The 26,346-nt window shown below is 41.6% G+C and overlaps 1 protein-coding gene across 3 annotated transcripts in view; it reads left to right on the forward strand.

Annotated features, from left to right (window-relative positions):
* Positions 1-391: 391 nt before the first annotated feature.
* ca10a (carbonic anhydrase Xa) overlaps positions 392-26,346 on the forward strand; it is a 363,435-nt gene continuing 337,480 nt past the window's right edge. Inside the window, exons 1-2 of one of the 3 annotated variants that reach the window (XM_049563761.1) lie at positions 392-625; positions 1,560-2,020. In XM_049563761.1, coding sequence (XP_049419718.1) covers positions 1,960-2,020 — 61 coding nt within the window. In that variant the 5' untranslated portion in view covers positions 392-625; positions 1,560-1,959. The other 2 variants (XM_049563760.1, XM_049563759.1) reach the window with 2 other exon arrangements.

The following is a 26,346-nucleotide window of genomic DNA, read 5'->3' on the forward strand; positions in this document are numbered from 1 at the left end:
GTCTTCTTTGGACATGGTCTTGTTTGTTTATTCTCTCCCTCTTTCTTACTCTCTCTCTCTCTCTCTGTTTGTCCGTGTGTGTGTGTGTGTGTGTGTGTGTGTGTGCGTGTGTCTTTCTGAGTCCAAGCGCACAAAAAATCTCCTGGCAGGGAAACGTGATTCCAACTGTTTGCCATTCTCTCTCCAGTCAAATGTCATTTTCCTGACCCCGCTGTGTCTTTTGCATTCTCTTCTAGCACAATCCTGAAGCTGACTTACAATCAGTGTCCCATTTAACGCAAACAACATTTCAAAACACCAAACATCAGACATTTTTTTTCTTCTGCAGTGCGCGATTTTCATCCACCTGTGCCCCCGCCTGCCTGTGCGCGCATCCGCTGTACGCGCCCGCCGGTCGCGCGCGTCGCTCCTCGTGAATTCTAATAGCGTGTAGAGCCGCAGAGCTGGATGGCATCGCTGGGTGCCCGGTGCCAGACCGGAGCAAGATAACCACTACGATCCGTTAGTGTGGATACAACCTGTGTGGGAGTGCGCCATTCCTCACGTTTGGAGTTTATCGTCATCAGACCACTGATCATTAGCCTATTATCAGCGCTTCATTCCTCTGAGGACATTCCGCACATCGGTACTGTCTTCTTACCAACTTGGATTGCTCTCGTCTTCTTCTGTTATCTACTTTGAGTTCTCAACACAGAATCTCGTTTCAGGACAGATTTTCTCTGGTGCGTCAAAGCTGCGCCTCTCGGAGTTTCCTGTCCCTTTTTAATGTGCAGGGAATTTGTCTCCAATTCTTGTAAGTGTGTTTGGATTCCCTCTCGTTATCAACACACTTATTCCCACATTCACTGTTATATTTGCACAGAATGCTCTTAACTTTGCACAATCCGTGTGTTAGTTGTGCCCTGGGTGTGTGTGGTGGCGAGTGGAGTAACCCCGCATAAAGCTCAGCACAGTTACTCAGAACATGACCGGAAGTTATGTGGCCGTGTGTACAAATTAAAAGCACAGATTAGAGAACGACTACAGCAAGAAGTAAATGTGAATGTGCGTGTGCTCAGGGGGTTAATGAGGTTTATAGTGGTGTCAAATATGACAGTACTGTAGGATGTAATCACGTGATGCTGCATTAAGTGGAACGCCAAAAAATGGACTCCTCAAATAGATCTATTATCATTTTATTAATACGAGAATTTAAGTCTCTTTAAACCGTCTCTTATACTGAGTAAGTTTAATGCTTTCACATTGTCTTCGCACTTTTTACTTCTCCTTTTTAATTATCATTGTTATTTTTATCATTGCCGGGGGAAAGCATACACGGCAGCACGCATGAGACATACCAAAGCTTTAATTTTGAAAGTCTTCGCAGGAAAAAGTGGTTTTATTCTCTCTAAAGTTGACGCTGGTCCCTTGTAGTGACGGCGAGAAGTGTCGATCGGAGGCTCGCCACCTGGCGATGCGAGTTCTTGAGTTGTGAGGCGTCTCCAGGTGTTAGTCCGATCCCACCGCTGTCCCACCTCGTTAACCAACGCTTTCTGTTTCTCTCTCTTTTTCCCACACAGAGATTTTACTGACACTGTCATGTGTGACTCTCTGTGGCAAAAGAACGGGACTCCCGCTCTGTGAAACGGCGCCGGATGGATGGATGGATGTGTCCGTTCTAGGGCGCACTGGAATAATACAGTGAACTGACAAGAGGATCAGCGTTCCGCTCGGCTCTTTGGTCTGGAGTTCATCCTTTTTTCCCTCCTCTCGCCATTTCTGGAATTGTTAGTGGGAACGTGCAACATTTCTTCCTAAGGCTTTGGTCACCTGCTATGTGTCTGGTGTGGAAAATACCTGGTGGAAGGTGCACAGCGGGATTCAGTCTGAGAGAACAGGACATCTGCAACTGATAAAGCTCCGTTTCTGATTTATTTTATTTCTAATCTGTGCGTAATGTACGTGGAATGAAGACAGAGGATGGATATAATTTGGGAAATATTGATTATTCTTCAAGCCAATTTTATTGTCTGCATATCAGGTGAGTTATGGGCGTTTTTGGGCAGGTGTATCAGATCGAAATGAGTGAATTATCTGTTACTTTTCTCTTGAAATTCTGTGAGATGGCTGAGGCTGAGGGTGGGATTTGGTTTGCGAGAAAAAAAATGATTAATTTACAAGAAATGCTCGCCAGGACGCACTCTGGCAGGTGGAGAGAAAATAACAAAATGTTCCCTAGTTTATGTGCCTGGCATGAAATAATCCTGTTGTTTTAGTCTTTGGTTATATATCTTTCAGCGTGTGTGTGTGACGGTGTGTGTGTGTGTGTGTGTGACTCAAGACAGTTATTGTGTAGCCTTCAGGAGTGGATGCGCAGGCTTCTGACGCACGCATGACATGGGTGGGCTTTTTCTAATGCAAACCACAATGATGAATTCTTTTTATGTTTTTTCCCTCTCCACGGATATATCGCGTGCAAGCTGGACTCCCCTTTCCCCTGTCCTCTCTGTCATTGTGAAGTCTCCTGGCTCCTGAAACAATTCAGTCAGAGTTATTATCAAATAAAGCAGTTGTGCGCACCGGTGAGCGCTGTCCGGCACTCGGTGCGATGAGCGGATGCGGCGCTGTAGGTCATGCTGTTAATACGGCTCTGTGTGTGCCGTGCAGGCAGATGCGTCTGAGCCAGCGGATGGGGCAATGCGTTCCTTCACTTTACTGTGTTTCAGCGGTTACATGACTTTGCACTAGATCGATATTACACCCTGCTGCTGTTAGTGCGTTCTAACTACTTATTTATCGAAAAACTGATTCTGCTCGTTTTGTTTTAATGAAAACACAGTTTCACCTTTATCAAAATCAGGATTTCACCTCTTGACACTGTCAATTGTGCAAATGTGTGTTCAAAATAAAGGGATATATTGTGTATTATTATATGTCCCGCTTTTCACATACCGACGCGAAAAAAAGAACGCCACATTTTGGATAAAAGTTGTGTCTATAGTTGTTGTTTATACATTATTTATAGGCCTAATTAATGTAGAAATGAATGAAATTACACCACCTAACAGAGGCGCCTTTTCGCACCCCTGCTTGCAAGAGACACAAGTCTGCAGATTCTGCATACAGTGGAACAACTGGTGCGTAATTCACTGTATTTACGCATTACGCAGGCCAAGTTGTCCGCTGCTCTCTGTACCTCAAGGCCCTCAGGTTAGCAGCGGGGTGAAGGGGTTTATGTGGCAACCAGCCAACGTCAGTGGCCCAGCCCCACCCAAGAGTTTTTATTGTTTTGTTTTTCTCTTTAACAGCATGTTTTAATTGGGGTCAGCCAACCAGGAACAACATTCCGTTTTTTTGTAAGTCATAAGATTAATGGGACAAATTAGTGATGTTGCATTTATCTCTACCCAAGTGGTGAATGGACCAGTATAATACTTTTGAGCATACTTTACTGTAGTGATACCTTACAGCTCAGCTCTTTATATAGGCTACTGTTTCTCACTTTTGTTCCCCCTTAAACATCTTCAGAGCGAGCAATGGACATGTGTAGCCTGTGACAATGCACTGTGTAAATGGCCTTCAATATGGTGCATCATACTTACATAATCTGTTGTTTTTCATGTTTGCTAATTTCATAGATGTTTTCCTAAAGTTCTGTTCATTTCGTCCTTTTAGTAACATAAGGGCCGGTGCTTTTATTTTGAAAAACGTACTTCCGGTCGACTAAAAAGCCGCACGGTATAACGGCAGGTGTGTCTTTCTAAAGGAGCAGGGTGTCCTACTTTTTTGTTGGAGTAGCAGGTGGCTGAAAAGAAGAAATGGTATTTGTTTAGTTCGTTTCACATTGTGGTAATAATACTGAATGACGTTATCATGTATTTTTGTTGTTTTGCTCAGTTGGAGGATGAGTGTTTTTAGGCTAGCAAGGATGCTACGTTAGCTCAATGTGACGTAGTTTCAGCTAACGTTATGTTCTCGGCTTTGCTATGCTTAGTCTGAGGAAATTTGGTACTATGGAAGCTTGTGTATGGGAAAATTGACTAAATAGTTACTGCATTTAGTTTTGTACAGTGTTTAATGAACACTTTCCTGACTTTTTATCAATTAAAAGTTGCTTGACAGCCGAAAACTTGATGACTGAAAGCTCAACGACAGCCATCGATGCTGCATTCACGTGCTCCTCGGATGGTCTCATTTCCCGAGTTGTGAGGTCATTACTCCGACTTTGGTGAGTTTATTGGCTTTTAAGTCATATTGTGTAAACAACATGGATGCTAAAGGAAGATGTGTTGTATTTCATTGCTCAGAGCAGTTAACATCTCAGTGAAGATTGATGTTGCCAGCCAATTATGCTGGAACAGTTTGAAGCTTTATATTACCACCCCAGAACCACTAAAACATTTCTTCACTTGACTTGTTATCAGGGTTAATGCTAATAAATACATTTTCTCAGTAATTAGGTCACTCTAAGTGGATGTCAGCTAACAGTTCCAACCTAATACCATATTGCGTATTACATGTGAGCAAAAAAATTGCAATACGTAAGTGAATAAAAAGTTTATTATCAGCCAGACATTAACTTTATCCCCCATGTTTCTGAGTATATGATGTCAAAGGTGGCAAGTCTGGTACAGATGTTTCTGCAGATTTTGCGAGTATGTGTCTGAATTTTTCCGGAAAATCTTTTTTTTCAGGTTATTCCAGGGTTTCCCCACACACTTAATTTTATGCAGCAGCCTGACTAAAACATCTGTTGCCACATTTTGATTTTGGAGCTGGACATAACTGTATGTATATATATATATATATATATACAGTTTGGTTATTTATTGCTCTACACTCTCAGATTGCAGAGTGTACTCAGAGAACAGAAGGAGGAACAGAGGAACAGAATGGCAGGCACACAGAAAGTGAAACTTAACCGTTCATTGTGCCTAGTTTAAAAGTTTGCTTTCACTCATAAACAGATGCTCCTCTCATCCATCGACCTGATCTGATCAGCTCTGATCAGATGGCTGAATAATTATCAAACCTGTGACTCCAAACTCCATTAACCGCTGCAGAGGAAAAAAGGAAGAGTTCCACCTGTGCCGCATTCAGGGAACTGGAAAAAACCCTAAATTTAGAGAGGGGACACAGTCTAATGTGGAAATAAACGTTTTTTGCTTCATACGCCACTGAACAAGTTTAATATGAATGAACAGGGCCCCACCTCCAACGCTGTATTCATGTCTCTCAATACATCCATGGCTCAGGCCCCCAGGAGGGCAGCTCAGCTTTACTTACAGTTCTATCCAGTTGCCTCTTGGGTATTGCAACGAAAAATTCCCTGCAGCCCAAAGAGCATTCTCCCTGTAGGCCACAATTGTAAAAGAGACATCTGTAAAACTGTTGACAGGATACCTTCAACTGCAAACATAGTCAGTTGACTCTTTCTATTATGACTTTTAGATCCACGGAGGTTTTATATTTGTAAAACTTTGTTCAAGCCAAGAAAAGCGATTTAAAAATCTGTGATATTTTCAAAATGTCTATGAGCCGAGCAGGACCTTGAAGGCAGGGCCAGCAGGAGAAACTCTACTGTGCATTTTCAGTTGGCTATACAAAGTATAGCTCTGACTTTTTTTGGTAAATGCACCAGGCGAGCAATTCCTGAATAGGTGCCAACTTGGGGTGTGATATCGAAATATTGCTATACATCTATGGCATAGCTGGGCGATATGGAGGGAACAAATATCACATTATTTTTGGATAAATACCTCTGTCCGTTTTTGTGTCAGTATTGCAGGGTTGACTATTGGTGCCTCTGTAAAATATTAACACAATGAGATTTTTGATTAATAATCATCAATAATGTGGATATGACTATGTGGGTAAAGACAAATGATAGAGCAGCTACAACAGTTTGGTAAATTCAGAAAGTGACATCACTTTACAGCAATGTAGCCTGTGAAACCCGCAAAAGACAACACTTACGATATACTAATATCCAACATCGAAGACAATATCTAGTGTCATATCACGATATCGATACAAAAGTGACATATTGTTCAGCCGTGATTCTGAGAACTGCAGGTTCTAAAGTAAAGAATGAAGTACCAAGCTCAGGATCTTACTTTTTTTCCTTCTCTTTCCTTTACTGTCAGTGGTCTGAATCATTTTAACCAGGACACTTTCATATCACCCCCCTTGGTTGCATTTTTGGCCAAGGACACATACCTGCGCCTAACCAGGAGTAGCAGTACACAATAAAATGTACAATATTCATGTGGACATGCTGCTACTCTGCATGCTCAACATTCCAAAACACTGGCATGTTTGCTAACCTTTAGGCCTGTGTGTCATTTGTACTTGTTGTATGAGTCACATTATACCGTGAAAGTCTTCCTTTTGATGATGCTTGGGATTGTCAGCGTTTTTCTTACAGATATCAGACTGGATGGAGCTCATTTATCAGCCAATTGGTATCATGTAGCTTGATGTCAGGTTAAACTACATAACTCTAACGAAATGACAATGCAGTTAAACCACTTCAAGGCAGGCTATTATCTTGCACAGTTGAGCATGGATTGTGGACATGAAAGTCCCCTCAGTGCCAAGACTGTTATCTGTGATGTAATCAAGAGGCAAAGCTTGGCATTGCTCCAATGACAGTGAACAGGAGACTGACTGTGGGCACAGTGACAGCACCCTTAGGTGATTTTCTGAAGAGAACGAGCTACTATCATTATATTAAAGCTGGGGTTTTCAAAGCCTGACACTGTTGAAATGTCCTATTTCTGACACATCATATCAGAATCAGCTTTATTGGCCATGTATGTGAACACATACGAGGAATTTGACTTAAGGCTCTCTCAATGTACTGTACAGGTGTGGGCTGGCACAGTGAGCTGGGTGAGTTTGGAACACAGGATTTCTGGGATGATGGATCCTTGATATGTCACTTGGGAGTCGAGGTGTTGGGGGATGCAGTGCAGTCCCATGCTGACTGCGTCATCCATTTACCTGTTTGCCTGTTAGGCAGTCTGCAGGGGGGGCAGCAGGGTTTCTGTGATGTCCTTCAGATGGGCCAACGCCAGTCTCTCGAAGGTTTCATGACCACAGACATCATGGCGACAGGCCTGTAGTCATAGGATCCTGTGATAGAGGGTTGCTTGGGGGCCCTGGGATGATGGTTAAGTGTTTGATGGCTATTTTTCAGCTTTTCAGTGAAGTTCCTTTTTGCTAGTCTGATCTCCTTTGTCAGTGTGTTTGTGTCCTGGTTGTACAGTAGTCTGTCCCCTGCTTCTGTAGGCCTCCTTTTTGGCCTGACAAAGGTGCCTGAGTTTTGCTGTAGTTGTACAGGGAGAAGGTATTCGTCGACACACAAGTACTCACAAAAAGTGAAGTAAGTTGTCACAGTGTCAGAGAGTTCATCCAGGTCTGTAGCTGCAGCCTCAAAAATACTGCTGTCAAAGCAGCAGCTTTGCCTCCTGTCCAGAGTGTTGACCACAGGCTTAGCAGATTCTGTCTGTAAGTCAGGAGAAGATGAACCAGACCAAAGGTCAAGTTGATCTAGTAATTACAATTATTGATTAGATTTTTTTAACAACAGAACAGAAAAATCTGAATGCCGTCTGTCATTTTGACAGATTAGAAAACTGAGGGTGATCTGCCATAACTTTAAGTAATTCATACCCCTGTCCAGTTGGTGGCATGTGCACATAAATTGCTGTTGTATAGTCTTTTCTTTGATCTTATGTAGATGACCTCATTGTCTAGCTGGCTTTAGCCATCGTATTGGTAGGCTGTGGTGCTCCATACCATTGCAAAATGTTACAGCAGCCGAGTGACTGAGGTTTCTTTGCCTGGTGTGTGTCTCTGTTCATATTCTCTCTTCATGCCCTTCCCAACAGGGGTGAAATAGTGTTAACAGAGTGCACTGGAACGAGATTCCGCCACTTTTTTTCTCCAAGTGAGGAAATAGAATAAAAGTCGTCATATTGACATTGCTAGTCTTTGACGAGCACAGTGAATTCAATCATTTTTTCTTAGTTTATCACAGGTAATTGTGAACTGTCAAATATGAAAAGACAAGAAAACATCCTCCAGTTTTATAGTTATAGTTGACTAATGTGTGTTAACTTTTCACTATAGTACCAGTGCATAGCCTTCAAAATGAGCCTGAGTGAACTGTGGGCCTGCACGCTTGTGTGCATGTCATAGGTGCGCTCCAGTAATTTTACATACAGCACTACCCCCAAACGAATAACTAATAAGCTTGTTTTGTATATTAATGATTATCAATGCGATTAAATATATCTTATCATTAAAAATGAAAATTACGATGACAGGTAATAATAGATTATAACAGAATCTTTACAACCCTATCTGGTAAAATAATGGACAACAAAGTAGTTGAATGCAACCTCTTAACCAGACAGTGATCAGAGTCCATCATTCCCGTATATGCACACAACAGCATTGCAGCACTGCTGCTAAATGATTAGCGTCGCTGCTATATAAAATTTCTCACTATCTCTACTTTAAGCAGCCAAAGTCAGGGATAAGCAAAGATATGAATCGAACACCCCCAGACATTGCCAGCAGTTAGTGGTCTGTAATTGGTCATTGGTTTTTTAGAGCACAGTTGGCGGCAACAAAGGCTCCGCTGCCGGTCCAGCTGCCGACCTGTTACAACAAAGTTCAGCAAAGATGTAGAGACAATGTGGAACAGCTGAGAGGTGGGTCGTTTCTCTTTATCAAAGGAGCTGTCCTCTTTTTCTTCATGGAAAGGACCATTAAACTCTTATTTGAAAATATTAAATTCCACACTGTGCCAACTCACACTAAAAGCAAAGAGTTTGCCTTGTTACATCAGCTTACCAAAGCAAAAATTTCCATGCTTATGGGTGGATTGGGTGGCTGTCACACGGTAGAAATGTCAGTAGAAAATACAAGATCAAATTCATGGTTTATATATCACGACTGCAGCATTAGGCCTATGACTAGATGGTGTGGGTCTTAACCAGGCTATGTTTATTAGCTAAACTTGTTTGTAATGTGGCAACAGACAGTAGTGTTTGCTTCTTCAGTAATTAACTAATATTAGGGGCATGGATACTTTACTCATAATAACCATAACTTTTCCTTTCATTGTTGTATTGTCTTGAAGCATTTCATAAAATGTAATTCGACATGTACAATTGTGTATAAATATATGTGCAAAGCCATTGTCCTGTCAGCAGTTGTGCTAATTATCTTGTGGTGGTGCAATCAAAACTGCTGGAAAATGTCCTAGGGGAAACCTTGGAGTCCCAGGGCAGCACAGGGGTCAGAGTGATAGGTGTCCTTTATTGTTGTGTAGCAGTGGTCTAATGTATTAAAGCTGGTGGGAAATTTAATGTGCTGTCTGTGTTTTGAAAATTGGTGAGCAGGGAGTCTGGATTTTTGTGGTCTGTGGATGTTATCTGGTCAGCCATATAATATCACATCCATTTGAATTCTAAATCAGCATGTGAATGCTGTGCGGCTTTATTTTTTGTTTTTAGTGCCAGCATGAACCAGCATTCAGTGTTTGTCAGATGTAAGAGTTCAACATCTTTCTGACGTCATTTTATTTATTCAAATTGAAGATTTTGTTAGAGACATTTGGTACAGCCCTGTACACTTTGAAGTTTATATTGCTAACGTTTTAGCAAACATTTACTTATTTACACATGCAGCAGACACATAGCAACATTATCATTCGTTTGGAGTTGTATTTGTGGCCTCCTGATGAATGTAAGTCCAATATTCAGTCTTCTTTTAAGTCTGTTTTGGTCTCCACCAACTCGTGAGAACAGTATCTGTTGCTTCAGCTGCTAAATGTTCACTGTGTTCACCTACTGGTCTCTAACTGTGTCTATCTGCTGTGTGCTGCTGAGCAGGTAGTGTATAGTGAGTTTATCAGAGCCTATTCACTGAATACAGCTGCCTGCTGTGGCTGGAAGCTGTGTTGATGAAAACTGTGTGACTGAACCAGAACAGTGAAGTTGCAGGCCTTAAAACCAAAACAATGGGCTTCAGAGTCAGGTCATAATTCTCTGATTTCTTCATTACAAGCAACATTTTTAACATACATGGTCATTGGATCCATTGCTGATATAAAAGTTTTGAGTACAGCAGCTTTAATGAGCTACCAGGACTTGAATTAACAATGAGAGGAAATGCAAGGCTCTGGTATCAGACTACTTTGTAGTGCTCCAGTGTTGTGGCAACAAGAAAGCTTGCCTCTTTTGATCTGGGACTATTTCTTCTGTAGTTTGTGGTTTCAATGAACAGTGCTCAGAGTGAGGTCTGTTGATTACCCAGAGTAATCAGGTCATCTCGACAGAAATGCTGCTGTGGAGTTTTTTTTTTTTAAATGTAATTTAATGCTTTCAGCACAACAAGCTGAAGTTGCCTCCATTGTATTGTGTTGGAGGCAGAAATGTGTCCAGTCATAAGGCCTGAGGTCAGAGGCCAGGTGGTCTGGGGATTTTTCACCACTACCATTTCCTGTAACATTTTGACCATTTGGCCTGGCTGTAAATTAAAAACCTCTAGCATGGTGGCCCCGCTGGAACGATGTTAATGTCGGGTCAATCTCATCTAGAGTCTCAACTCTGAAGCCTCGTCGTCGATGTTGATTTGTCAACATTTATTTCCTTCTCACTTAATTTAGTCAAAAATGAGTGGAGCAAAGATTGTGGTTGCGACGCCTCGTTTTCCTACATTCATTCATCATTAATTTGAATGAATGATGGTTCCTTTGTTTACAGGAAGCACTCAAGTTTTTTTAAATTTTTTTGATAATCCTTGTAAAAAAAAAATCCTTGTTTTTACAATGCAGCCATGATGAGAAAAAGGAAAGTAATCGTCTTGACTGTGGTGTCATTTCATTAACGATGGCTAATTATAAAACATGTTTTCATGCTTTGATGTTACACAGGCTACATATAGAACGTTTGAAGCTGAACCTCCTCCTCAGCCTCTGTATTAATCCATAATGTCTGTTTCACCCGTGTCATATTCAATCAGGACTATAGGTTTAACACTGCTTTTTCTTTCACGTGATCTTAAAATACATTCTAATAATAGCCATGATGGAGGAAGCCCCATATCTAATGCATGCTGACGCTCCACCTTATATCTGCCTACATGGTATTCCACAGAGGCAGGATGTATATGGATGATAAATATATAACAGTGTTATGGATGTAAAGCAGGGCCAGATTAACCCTTTTGTAGCTCTTTCCCACCAATATGGAACAGGTTCTGTTTCAGTTCGTGCACCTAATTTTGAACTGTTCAGTGCATTTCAACCAAAAATAAATTTGTTCAGAAGCCAAAAAAGTGGTTCCCAGCAGGAAACAAAAAATAGCAGGTTTTCCTTGACCTGTATTGCCAACTGTGAGGACATCAGTGGGTGTGTCATATTCTACAGATTGGAAAGAGAGGATGGAGTCTTGCACATTATAGTCTTCACCGTTTTCTCATCATTAATAGTTTGTCCATGCTTGTTCTTTTGTATAAAAACAAATATTTATAACTAAAAACAGCTCACAGGTAATCAATGCAATTTGCCATCTTGCTACTAAGGTTTTCTTTTATTGTGCATTATGCAGTGCCCACCGTTGATGACGCATCCTTGATTACAATGGTTCTCAAAGCTGGTGGAAACCCAAGCTGGTTTGCTGGATAGCACTAAAGTTTAAAAAATCCTGACCAGAACTGGTCCAAATACCAGAGTTAATTTGGTGGAAGCGGGGTATACAGGGCCCCTACTATCCTCCCTTTTTCCCAGCTTTACTTACTTACCTGGCTCTGTATTACCTCTCAACACTAGTGTCACATGGCAAAAATGCGTGCAGACTTAAATGGACAGTTAACCCCAAAATCTAAAATGCATATTTTTGCTCTTACCTGTATTACTACTCTCTGCCCGGAGCTGCAGAGTGTCGGAGATATTGGCTATAAAGATGTATGCCTTCTCTCCAATATAAAAAAGACTACATGGCACTCGGCTTGTGGTGCTCAAAGTGCCAAAAAAAAAAACATCTGATAAACTTGCCAGATAACAGCAATGTCCCTGTCCAGAAATCATGACCCGGTTACTCAAGATAATCCACAGACCTTGTTGGGAGCAATTTCACATAGGAACTATATTCTTTCTACGGAACCACACCTACTGTATCACTGCGCAAAAGGAAGTGTGCATCTACTAATGGACGAGGGGCTCGCCCTTGTGACAGCGTGAGATGAAAACATTAATGGTGTTCTCCTCAGCTGAGCTGTAATGTTAGCTAGCTCAGTGGTGCTAGGTGAGCTAGCAGTAGATGCACGCTTCCCTCTACACAGTGTTATGATTGGTGGGTGTAGTTCAAATGAAAGAAAATAGTTCCTACATGAAATTGCACAAGTGTGCATCTACGGGTAGCTCACCTAGCACCACTGGATTCGCTAACGTTACAGTTCAACCAAGGAGGATGCTATTAATGTCTACATTAATAGATAACAGATAACAAAAAATAGATAACAATAGATTGTGCTGTCTAAAGTATGTATCTCTTGTCCATGAGTAGATACACACTTCCTTCTGTGTTGAGTTTTTCAAATTTATTTGTTGGTGCCTTGAGCACCACAAGCCAAGCGCCATTTAGTTTCATTATATTAGAGAGAAGGCAGACATCTCTACAGTCGATATCTCGAATACTCTGCAACTCACACCAAAACAGTCTAGACTGATGAATAGCATTACAGGTAAGAGGAAAAACATGTATTTTAGATTTTATGGTGAACTGTCCCTTTAAGCTGACTGTGATAAATTACTGTACATATCTCAAGCAAGTTTGAAGAGTCTCCTTTTTATTTTTTATATACTGTAGAATACAAATGAATAACAAGCAATGGCTGTCAGGATAATAGAAAATATACGTTAACATTTCTAATACACAGCAGCATTAGTTGTGATTCAAAGTAGGCATGATTTAAGGTAAATGGGCTAAAACATGCATATTCACTGGGACGGTCCTTTACGGCTCATAGTAATTAACTGACTGACTCAAATTATGTTTTTTGTTTGTCAAAGAATTAGGGAAAATAACAAGCATTATTTATTGATGGTGATTTAGTCTTAGTTCCAGCTTCCTGATAATTAGAGTCTCAGTTCCTCTGGTTTGTACTTTGGGGAGATAGCCCATATCTTTAATGCCCACAGGTATTGACTAACTGTCGACTATTCTAAAACTGATCAGGCTGCCTTTAGGCTAGATTTTTGCCTTAATGACCAAATCAGAGATCAGAAATTCAGACCAACCAGAAACACAGAACACTCTGGCTGTTTCAGGTATTCCACAGAAAAAAAAGAGTATTGATTTTTGGTGGACTCCAGTTGTGGCGAGATCTATAAAGAGTTGTTGTGTGTGTGCTTTTACACAGTTTATTTCTTTTCTGGCAAAAGGCCAGAGCAGGAATATGTTGTAGTGCTGTAAGCACACATTCAGAGGGTTTTTTTTTTTTTTTTATAGCTCTCCTCTATTATGGTATCTTTTCTGCCGCATTTGTATGCTTCCTCTGCCCGGAAGTGTTCAGAAAGCCAGTTCTAAACAGGATTTGACATTATGTGCCAGGTAAACAGTTTAGTTTGCTGTTGTCCATCTGTTCAGACACAGAAATGTCTTTTTTCACTCCTCGGCTTTGCCTTCACATGTTCTCGGCAGAAATCCTTCTATCCCCACACTGTGACAGATTGGTATAAAAAGACTGATTCTCTTTTTTCATCCTTGTTTTATTTAATGTGCCTCTAAAAGCAAGTGGAAAAATAAAGAAGGGGGGCAGGATAATTAACTTTTTTTTTTTCCCCTACATAAACTACCTTGTTTGAAATTTTTAACTTCTTTGGAAAGCAGATTGAATCTTTAAACACACTGTTTGGGCATGTTTGTGCAGTATTCACACACTCAACATGGTAAGACTTGACGTATTTAAAGATTTTAAAATACAGCTGCAACAATTAGTCACTTAATCACCTGACGGAAAATTATCTGGCAACTATTTTGATAATCCATTAGTTGTTTAAGTCATTTAAGCAAAAATGCCAAAGATTCTGTGGTTGCAGCTTTGGCTCCAATGTGAGGATTTTCCATTTTTATCTGTTTTAGATCATCATAAACTGAGTATCTTTGGGTTTTGGACCATTAGTTTGACCAAAACAAATATTTTATTACATATGTAAATACTTGATTATTTGGAAAAATGGTCTGCACATTACTTAAAGAAAACAATTGTAAGTTTTGCAGCCAAATTTTAAAGTAGTCCCTGACTAATGTATAACTGGCATTCATGACATTTGGAATTCGACCACACAACATACAGTTTACATTGAGTAGACAATGCTTCAAACACAGATGTTGCTGCAACTGCAAATTGACTGGTTTATGGAGGCATACAAGCGCAAGGCCGTAAATCAAGTTGTCATCTGATACTGATTGTGACGGTCCTCTGTAAAATTGAGCTTTGGTGCAAGTCAGTTCATGTCTCAAAACTGACGACTTGAGACTTGTAAAACAAATGGTGTACTTACTAGCTTTCAGAGCTTTTAACTGCATCTCATACAGTGCATTCCAATAATACTACCTACCATTTAGTTTGCCAGAACAAGATTTACTATGCCATAATACATACTATGTGTAATGCAGTATGAGCTCTGCCTGCACTGCATTCATTGACCCACCAATCACCCCAGGAAAGTTAGCATACCCCTCAACCCGTCAGCTGCTGCCACACATAGATATTAATTCTGTGGGAAACACTACAGTGCCCTTAAAGTGATACCTATGGGATACTTCATTAGATAACCATAATGTGAATGAAGTGGTGTGTAGTGTAGCCACACATTTTAGCGGCATCTTAGCACGCTGAGCTGCCAACTCTGTCAAATACACCACGCTTGACTTCACCACTCCATATTATCACGATATTTCAGAGTATTTTTGCGATAACTATGTTCTTGAAGGTTATAAATGTGGGATCTATGTATATAAATCAACAGGCACTTTCCTTCTCTTTTAGCAAAATCCTAAATGCTTGAGTTTTTTTTTTCCCCACCTGGACCTTTATGTTCTGCCATTTCTCCTCCAGTCATCATACTGTAACCTGTGACTGGCTGTTATGCTACAGTAACTATCACACATTCACATATATGTAGTCTTTTGTCAAGCTGCGAGCAGCACGTAGGTTTACATTACTAAAGGTTTAATCACTTGATGACACTGACTCCAGTGTGCGCACAGCGGGAGAGGAGAGGCAGAGATGCTGTGCTGCTGTCGGAGTCGCTGACTGAGTTCCCTCTGAGCGGTAAGTCGCTAAAAGAGTCTGGGAAGTCCGGGGCTGTGCATAAAACACTCAGGACGCTCTTTTTGGAACCACTGTGGAGTCTGTTATAATTTTGCTTTCAGCCATGCTTGTTGTTGCTGTGGTTAACAATATGATATCAATATGACAACAAGTCGAAATACCACGAGTATCATGATACGAATTTTTTCACATGATATTTAATTTTATACTGGTATTATTGTGAACAAGATGACATGCACACCCCTACCCCACAGACTGTAGAGGTTGTTGTAGCTGCTGCTGCGGGAGTATACATGAGTGTCTGCCTGATTGCACACACGCAGTGACAAAGCTAACAGTTAGCATCACACTGCTGTTAGCTGAGTTAAGCCCTTTCTTTGTTGGCATGAGTTTGGTGGGATTGTTTAATGGCTCAGTGTTGGGCATTAACCGCTGCTGCTGTGTTAGCTTGTGCTAACCAGGCAGGTTGAACTGACCGTCTTCTGGTAGAAGAACAGCTTCCGAGATGGCAGCAATGAAAGAATTTGCTGATCTGCTATTGCTTGACTGGAGATGCTTTGGTACTACCTGGTATTGGGTTATTTTGGCCTGTACTTAAAGGTATCAAGTACCTATACCCAGCCCTGATGTCCCAAGTGTATACTCAATACAACAGTACATACTAAGGCCAGCTGCAGTATGTACTGAAAGTGAAAAGAAATACAGTAGTATGCCATTTAGAGTGCAGTGATAGTTTTCATTTAGCAAATGACCTTGAACTTTGGTCACTTGATAACAGGTGATTGTATGTGAGGGTAGTTAGCTAACCCTATGTCTCTGTTCAAAGATTCTCAGTGGCACTGGATGTTGTGTTCATGTGGTGCTAGGTGGTCCCTGTGCCTCTTTTTAGGCTGTCACATGTGATGTCACACACTTCTTTAGTTCTCCTCTGTCTTTAATGTGTACCAGCACAAATCTTGAGGTGTTGAACAGATTGTGAAGCTCAAAGGGAGTCCTGGCCTCTGAAAAGTCTGACTTCTCTGTCATCTGAAAATGAATGTGGTGGTACTCTGCATAACAGCAGCAAAACATATCAATAAACTGAGGTTCCAAATAGCAACTTACGACTTGTCATACTTCTTCTTCCTTTGCCCACTGACCCCAAAGTGCAGAATCTATGAAGTAAACCGAATAAAGGGTTTAATTTTTAATGAAGACTGAATGAAGATTTACTAGTAAATATATAAAAGTTATGACAGCAGTAAAAATGACTTGATTTTCGATGTTGTCCCTAGAGAAAAAGTTGCTCTATACATTCTTCTTAAATAATGACTATGTGCCTAATGCTAATTTATCTTGCAGCTCTGAAACACAATGCAACTCTCCCTGCATTGTTTCAGTTTTCTTGTTCTTTTGCTGAGCATAAACAGGAATTTATCCTTTGTTCATATACCTTGAGAATTCACCCTGGCATGCTAAATAGACTTTTGTGTTGTCAGCTATAGTGCTACAGCAGAATGCTGTGCAGAAGGAAGCACAGCATTTTTTAGTTCAGTTGGGTGTCTGTCTGTCTCCTGTGCAAATTTGACAACCTTTTTAGGAGCCAGGATTCAATACAAGAGGAGAAGAGCGTTTTCAGTTGTTAAACTCATCCTCTTTCTCCTCCTTCTTTTAACCAATCTGTGCTCTTCCTGTCTGCCCTCTGGGGTCCATGCTAAAATGGAATTTCAGCTTGCAGAACATGTTGGATGGGAGTGTTCAAAGTTTAAAAAATTCAATATTGAGTTCTTGTGCAGGGGAAGCATTGAGATTGCAATGGCAGTAATGAAGTCCCCACCTAATGCATTACTTGAAATTTTCAAAACAAGCTGTGCAAGCCAAGTATTGGCTTCAAGGCAAAGTAATATCAACACCTGATTGCTGCCAGGGACAGAGGCACATTAACAGCTCTGCTTCCCCTGCTGAACCTCATTTTGTGAGCAACTGTGACCACCGCAGATAATCACACGTTACCTTCAGAGAAAAACGTGCCCTCAGGAAAGCTTAGAAATTTAAATGGGATGATGAAATCACAGGGTAGGGGCCTTTGGTGTATTCGTGACAATAACACGTGTCTCCACCAGCCGGCCATATGCCACCGGGCAAACATCCGTGTTACTAAGGACGCCCGCAATTGCTCCCTGCTCTGCTCTGAGTGGATGCATCTCATGTTGCAAACCCCAGTGGCACATGACGCCTGCAGTGTGTTTCTGCTTGAATCTCTGCCCACCCACTTCTGCATGGCCGTCTGGTCAGTACCAGACGTATGTGTGTGTGTGTGTGCTGCCCTTTTGCTACACTGGTGAGCACCAACACTATGAGTTGTGTAAGTCATTTTGATTGGTTCTTACTCTACAACAGTGGAGATAAAGAGGTTATTTAACTGAATCTGAATCCAATCTGGAATTTGTTCATCAAATTTGAATCCTTACAAATCCCTTTTTGAATCTACCTGGCTTCTGCTTTCAGCGCTTGTAAGTAGCCAAAGTTCTAAATAACTCAGCTGCAGCTTCTCTTTGAAGCTTCTTTTTATGCTAAATTTTGAGTTTTAGCCTAATTAATGTTCACAACCTGAAAGTGAAATGAACAGCATCAAATATGATATGTTGATTAAATATGTATCTGACACATTGAAATAACAAGTTCAGGCTACCAGCCCAGTTGGCAAAATAAAATGTTGGCATTGTACATTTCTGCACACCATAAATATATTACACTGGTACATTACATGCTAACGTATGACATAGCTCAGATTACACGTATATCGGCTGAGTCTCCTATCAGGAGTAGAAGGAGATGGTGGATGCCATGACACTTAGGCGATACAGCTGTCAAGCAGCAGACAGCAGCAGAGCACTGTTTAACACCAACCAAAGTGGGGTTCTTTTAAACGAGAGGTTGGGACATTTCCAGCTGTGTTTGTAGCAACAAAAGCGGGTATTTTTAAACATGTTGGGACATTTCCAGCCATATTTGTTGGAACCAAACATGGTATTTTTAATGAGATTTCAGGACATTTCCAGCTGCGTTTGAAGCAACAAAAACAACTATCTTTTAACGAGTACTGGGTGGGGTTGCACCAGTTTGGCGTATCTCTCTACTAAATTCAGGATTTAGTAATTACTAAACCACTACTAAACCCTTAGGAATTACTAGCTAGTTTGCAACTAGTTGTTTACTAATTTCGGTTGCACCAGACCAGTTTACGCAATCCAGTATCTAGTAGATGCGTAAGTCGCATGACATGACGACAACAACTTGGCTACCCAATCAGTGTGCGGAGCAGAATGTACACAGGAACAGCTGGGCGCAGCCAGGCAAGGTACTCCACAGTCTCTTCAGTCGGTAACTAGCCTAGCGTAAACGATATGTATCATACAAACTGTGTAGCGTTGTCGTTTTGGGATGCATAACATTCGCCCAGATAGCATTTTAATTCAACATTGAATTAGTGTCAAATGGGTTAAAAGTTAAGTCAGTTTCTATCTGGGAGCCTAACGTTAGGTAAGTTAGGGTAACAACGGAAAACAACCGTAAACTTTTGGCTGCTCTGTTACGTTAGTGGCACAGGTTGTTAAGGCTACTATCGCAGCTAATCCAGTGTATGTTAAAACGATAAACATCACGCTAACGTAGTCGTTGAGGTGCCCACACAACGCCAGCGCCACCCGACGCACTGCCCGGCACACAGTACTTTTGTGGACTTGGATCGTGTCCCCAACCACATTCTGCATCGACCCCGTAGCGAAGTATCGCAACGCGATTGTCACTTGAAGCGACAGAGGTAGAGCCCCGTTTGACTCGGAGCCGTGCTCAATTGCCGGAGCCAGCATGTCCGTGATCCGCATTATCTGGTCGCGCCTGAACCGGTACCGACAGTAAATATCGAAGTCATCATACACATCCAAAGGGTGGATTCGATCTCTCAAAACCTTTTTCCTAACGGCAGGTTCTCTGTTTTGTAGAGCAAGCCTCTCTAAACGAGCCATAGTTGCTGTTTTCTTCAGTTGGTTTTGATCCTGTGTCGGCAAACTAGGTAACTAAGTAACAGTTACACAACCCTTAGGGTAGGTGTAAATATTTAGTAAACACTTAGTAATTACTAGCTCTACGTGATTCCTAGTAAAATTGGTGCAACCCATTTTAATTTAGTAATGACTAAATTAAGTAAGTAATAAGTAGTAATAATAATAATTTAGTGAACACTTACTCTTTTACTAAGGTTAGTAAACACTTAGTGAGAGGTGGTGCAACCGGCTCCAGGACATTTTCAGCCGTGTTCACGACCTGAGATGGTAATTTATGCATTTAGTAGTACATGTGCCTTAACCAAACATGTTAACCACAGTATTGTCGCAACATAACATGAATAATTTAAAAGTAAAGAATCATTAAGCCTCAACATAATTGCCATTATGAAACATACAAACATAACATATCTGTGGTTTGCATTAATATACGGTGCCAACATTTATTCTGGCAATTGGCTTGAGGTTACTCACTTCTACACAGTGTTTTTCAGGACCTACTGCAGTTTTAGAACTTATAAGCTGATTAGCTTAAAGCCTTTGGAAACACAGCTTGAAATAGTAAAAATGCAGATATTATATCAAAGTCGAGTGTCTCATTAATCATCCACAAAAGTCTGAGTGAAAATAACCATTCATAACCATTAGAAAACTTGATTGACATCTCCCTGGCTCAGCAATGGCTGCCACAAATTTAATCCAGCCGTACATGTTTGAGCCCTCTGATGAGAGGACGAAGCAGAAGCCCTGCCAGCTGAAAATGATTCTTTTCAGGTGGTCACTGAATGGTAAGTTTCAAAATGTTTTGTGATTATTATTAATGTTACTTCGTAGGATAGTTAGCATAACTTTCACATGCAATGTTACGGCCAGGCTCCACCGGCTGCAAACGTACAGCGTAGCGTCGCGGCGTATTCATTTGGGCTCCACTGACTGCGTACTGAAGCGACACATAACGTTAGAGAAGCCAGCGGGGTTGTTTACCGTTTGCTGAGCCGAGAGGCTGCATGTAGGCCGCATGAAATGTTAAAGCATTTTCCACCTAAGTTATTACATATATTTGAGTTATCTACAAGTTTACTGTACTGTTTGTGATCTCGCTTTCAAATGTCCGCCACGGACACAGTGTCACGGATAAACAATAGAGGAGCCGTATAAAATAGAGTTGTCGCGCCGCTCTCGTTGCCGGTGGAGCCACTGTAATTGATTAACAGGGGGGCGAGCTGCTACGGGACTTGCGCTGCAGACGTTCCCCCATGGAGCCCGGCCGTTAACGTTAGCTGAGATGAATGACAACAGGAGGCTAGCACTTTGCCTTTCTTCACTGAGATACGTTTTCATTGAAAACATAAATCTGCTCCGTTTTTCTGATAATAGCCTTTTTCATTCAAACACACCAAGTCTTAATAGATTAAATATGTCTTTACTCTGACACACACACTGACCCTCAAAGCAGGAGAGACCGGTGCCGGCCGGCCGCCTCTCTTTGCCCGCCTCGAGTAATGTTCCCCTCGGGCTAAAATTGTGTTGTTTCCTGCAGCATCACCTCTGCGATTGGGGATATGTTTATGCGTAGCAAAGTTAACTGCTTGGGGTTGGGGTTAGGGGTGATGAAGGGTGCACATTACGTCCCCTCCCTGCGAGCTGGCACTGGCACCGGGCCAGTCCGAGCAAGCCCGGCCGCTCACAAGCCGCCTCTGCCTGCAGCTCCATGAGCTGCAAAGGTTCGGATTGTCTGGGCTCTGGAGCCGGTCAACCTGATTCGAGTGCTGCTGGGAGCCCGCCGGAGGCAGAGCCTCCGCTGGGTCGCAGCTGAGCGGTTCATCCAGTTTACGATCTGTATTTTCTAAACATCAGACTAGAAAGACGGGTTGGCTCAGACTCAGAGGCAGATTTAGCTGGAGCAGAACGGTTTTGTTGCGCTGCCACTGGGGGGCGGGATGAGACAACTGACGGATGATTTATGATTGGTTTGGAATTTATTGCGTAATAAATCTCAGCAATAACCACGGCCAAATCAAACCCAATTTCAAGAATGTACAAAAACTTAAAATACAAATATTTCGAATTTGGATGGAAACTGATTTCTAATTGTTTTACATGTTTAATATTATGTACATAAGACCCTAAATTACATAGTTCGAAGGCTGTTGTGGATTTGAGTTTCCAGAGGCTTTAAAATATTGATAGATCATGAATACAGTTTTAACTGGGGCGCTGTTAATCATTGAATACTTAAATCAACATGCCACGATAGCCTGATCATTCCACTAATGACTCCCCACCTTGTTGGTCTTGCAGCCATCTTTGTGCTTGTCAGGACGTGTCATTAACCCATTTCCCAGCATCGGTGTTTGTCAACTCTGCAGAGAGCCTCAGTTTGATCATATTCGCGCCATTTAGTCAGTATATCCTGGCTCCTCACCATGACTACTTCTCCTTTCTTTATGAAGTGTCTGGTGTGTACTATGAGGATCAGTTGATCTATGTGAAATGATGCAGTGCTGCACAATACTGCCAATGTGTGCTGAGCAACTTCAATTCAGATTAAGTTCATTAGGTCATGAGGATTTTTCTCCTCATGATATTAAAATTTGTGAGTTATGTCAATAGAAAAGACAAAGAACTGACTATATGTTTCTGTTTTAAAAGGGCGGATCCATCTGCGCTCTTTTCCTCGTTTTTCTTAAATGGAAACTCCCTCTCAGCTGTTAGCATGAAGCAGAAACGTGGGTTATAGTAGGGTTATTTTAACACATGTATACATTCACAGTGAGTGTATTTCCTACAGCAGAAGGTGGCACACTCCCAATATGGAAAGGTGGATGGGAGTACCGGGGGAACAGTTGCTTAGCAATGTAGCCTACTGCTGCAGATGCAATGCTAGTTTGGTTCTGGAAGTCACACAATAACACAAATAAACTAGCCGATGAGAGGCAGTGATAGACCAGCAACTCCCCTCATTCTGTGAGGTAAAATACCATGGCTGCAGCAAAATGTATTATAGCAACGTACAAAAAGCACCACCTAAAAGAGCAATATCAGTAAAGTGCATGCTATATTAAGATTATTTTGCTGCTTTACCTTGCTGTCAGACAGCCCTTTCTGACAGGAACTAAAGCTGTTACGTTGCTCTCTTTAAAGCCACCAGACTTCATTGACAGAAACCCTAATTTTACCTTGCAGAACAAGGAGCGCTGGTCTGCTGCTGTCTCTGATTGTTTACTTTGAGCAATTGTTTGACTTCCGAAACCAAACTTATTTGGCTGCCACAGCAGTAGGCTACATTGCTTAGCACCTTGAGAGCCTTAGTCTCACTCCAAAGTTGTCAAAATCCGGCACTTGGACAATGACTTGCGGTGTCAGAAAGCAACAAAAAAGGCGTCCTTTAACGTTGGCATGATACGTGGCCAGTTGCGGTTATAGTTTAATGGGAAACGCAGCAGGACAAGGACGAAAGTCCGAATGGGATGGGCGAGAGGGATGGCGGATGGGTCCAGCAAACCACGACTTTCATCCGAGAGAGTGGTGGTCGCGTCCTGTAAGATTCTAAAGCCAAACCCTGTTCTTTTTTCCACAACCTTACCACTTGCCTTTGTTGCCTAAACCTAACCATGTGTATTTGTTGTTGTAGGTAAAAAACGTCAAATTAATAATAATAATAATTATTATTATTAATTGAGATATATGTAACATGCAGTGGAGAGCAGTCATCAGTATCTGTGTGCCACATCACCATGGACTGCCGTGTGCAGTAGATGCACTGAGGGACGCAGCCTGCTCTGCTGAACCTGACGTACATGAGACCACAGACTGTTATGATATGATATGAGGAAGAGAATAAGAAGTGGTGCAAGGAAGCATCACCCCCTAGCTTGTGATAAATGTTTTAATATTAAAACCTATAAAGAATCAATATAAATGTAATATATTACTGCTGCTATGGGTCAGGCTCAGGTGGGGCTTGGACAGAAACTGTGTGGGTTCATGTAGGGTCAGGCCTGACTTTTTTGGTCCTGATCAGACCTGTGTCAGGTCACAAGGGAAATTCTTTTAGAAGTGCTTGGGAAAACATAGCTCAGCCAAAATTTGAGTTTTTGTATTTTGATACACAAGAAACACTACTGGAAAGTTCCAGAATAAAATGAAAAGACACAAAATATGAAGGAGCCGCCCTTTAAATGTACATTTATAAATGGTGGAGAACACCTGCCTCTTTCATCTTAGTCAATTTCTCAGTTTGTTCTGTTTGTGTCTGGCTGAACACTTGAAGATGTGCTTGTTTCACTCTAACTTTCCTCAGCGTGCGTCTGCTGATTTATAAATAAATGCAGGTGGCTGCTTCTTGTAAGGAGAGATCTCAGCCATTTTTCTAACAATCGACAAACTGCTTGACGTTTAGTCTGTGTGCACAGTAGATGTGTCTGCATGGCTGATGTGAGTCCCACCCTTCACCTCCAGCAGTTCTGGCTCCTCTCTACATCATCGGCCGATTGTTCAAATGCATAAATTTACCCATGTTTATATTTTCCTGAACTACCCACCTCTTTTGGACATGCCAATAAAAACCCCTCTCATAACCACCAGTGGGGACACCTTTATTTGTTATGCCTCCATGCAGGCGATTGCTGTGGCTGGAGGCATTGTCTGTCCGTCCTTCACATTCTCTTGATATCTCAGGGATGCCTCGAGGTAATGTCTTAAATGTTGGCACAAACATCCACTTGGACTCAACAACGAACAGATTAGATTTTGGTGGTCAAAGGTCAAGGTCACTGTGACCTAACCTGTCTTATTCTTGTGAACAAATATCTCAAGAACGCCTTGAGGGAACTTAATTTAAATTTGGCACAAACGTTCACTAGGACTCAGTGATGAACTGATTTGATTTTGGTGATCAAAGCTCAGGGTCACTGTGACCTTGCATCTTTCCTGCTGTCATGAATCCGATGTCTTAAGAAGGTCTTGAGGGAATTCTCTTAATTTGGCACAACTGTCAACTTAAACTCAAAATTGAATTGATTAGAATTTGGTGGTCATAGGTCAAGGTTAGTGTGACCTCACCAAATATGTTTATGGCTGTAATTCAAGAATTTACCCGGTACTTATGACAAAATTTCACACAAATGTTTTATAGAATTTAGTGATGAAGTGATAACATTTTATATACAAAAAGTCAAAGGTCAGCTTCACAGTGACATCATAACGTCATCTGTCCATATTAAAGGTCATATCTCAGGAACGGGAGGGAGACATTGGGTCACATACTGAATTGGTGACGCTGATTTTGGGCGTCCACTTTGACGTTTTTGACGTATCTATGTTTTCACAGACATTGATGTAAACTGTAAGTGCAACCTGGCTGGTTTGCAGAGGCATACAACCGCAAGGCAGTAACTTCTATAGTTCCACAAAATCTTGTAGTAAGGAGGTTGGAAATGATTGACTTTGACAGCTGATAAAAAATATGTGGGTTTAGGGTTAAATTCAGTTCAAACTGAATGATATAAAAAGATGTCCTCACAGGTATATAGTAGCACAAATGTGTGTGTGTGCATGTTTGTGTGAGTGACCACCTTGCCTGTCCCCAAGCAGCCGTAGCTCATCACATCTGCTGCTCAGGAATCTGAAGTCTATCAGCCAGCTGGAGTGAGACGACCTCCACGCCAGCTGTAATTTACCACGGGGAGATGAGATGGGAAGTGTGTGTGCGTGCGTGCGTGTGCTTGCGTGTGTGTGTGCTTGTGTGTGTGTGTGTGTGTGTGTGTGTGTGCAGCCAGAAAGAGCCAAATGAGTAAGCCGGTGACGAGGCCTGGCAGAGAAAGCGGGGACGGGAAGAGGCAAGGAAGACAGCGGCTGTGGTGTCTGTGGTTAGATGGAAGCATCATACTGCAGGTGGACTGTGAGTTTTCATGGGCACCAATCAGAGCGCAGTCCTGCCTGCTCCATGCAACAGCACCATCCAAGTGCCCCAATTCACTCTCCATCACACACAGGCCCTGTCAGGGAAAATCTCCAGCTGCTAATCTGATAATCCTGTGCAGATGTGTGTCCTGCAGCAGGAATATGAATAGTGTGTGTTAGTGTGAGGGAGATGGAGAGTAACTGAGCGTGTTCTACAGTAAGTGGGTGGGGGATACAGAGCGGCAGAGAGCTGGTGTTTATCCACGCCTCACTTTCTCTTCTTTCTCTTTCTGTGACAGTAGCTGTTTGTTTTGCCATGTCACCAATTCTTCCGGAATAATATACACTGGTGTTTACACAATCTGCCGACACACTGCGAAAACATCATGTTTGGTCAAATCTTCCTAAGGAAAAAGGCTGATATTGTCACATTTCTAGTGTATATGGATCTATAGTGATGGTATAAGCAGTATGTGTTGCGTTTTTACCCAATTTGTGCCACTTACATGAGGATAAATGCGCACAAATCCTCATGGAAATTGCAGAGTAAAAAGGCATAATAGTCACGATCATTAAAGTTATGCTTTTCTTCAATGTAAAAAGTAATCCGGGTGATTGCTCTCTGTCCATCCATGGTTACAGTATCAACAGGAAGAGCTTATAGCTAATGCAGGATGACTTTCCACTAAAGCTATCTGCTGAAATGTAAATGCTATTTGAAAAGTAGAAGAAATGAAAAACAAGGCTCAACTGCATTCAGTAATGGCAAAATGAATAGAACAGCCATGTTTCGTTTTTTTTCATTTGGTTCCTTATTTCAGGATTGTTACTAGGGATGCCCGGCCGCCGATACTAGCAAAAAACGGGCATCGGCATTGGATCAGACTGCATGGAAAAAATGCCGATCCAAGAACTCCGATCCAGTTTTTCATGGAATTTCGGAAGTGAAAAAGCTGGATCGGGACATCCCTAATTGTTACCTCTGCTAGCCTTGTAGTGACACCACATAAGTAGTCTATATTACCCAATTATAAAGTGTTACATCAATCAATCAATCAAT

Source organism: Epinephelus fuscoguttatus, linkage group LG20, assembly GCF_011397635.1.
Source record: "Epinephelus fuscoguttatus linkage group LG20, E.fuscoguttatus.final_Chr_v1".
Taxonomy (NCBI): Eukaryota; Metazoa; Chordata; class Actinopteri; order Perciformes; family Serranidae; genus Epinephelus; species Epinephelus fuscoguttatus.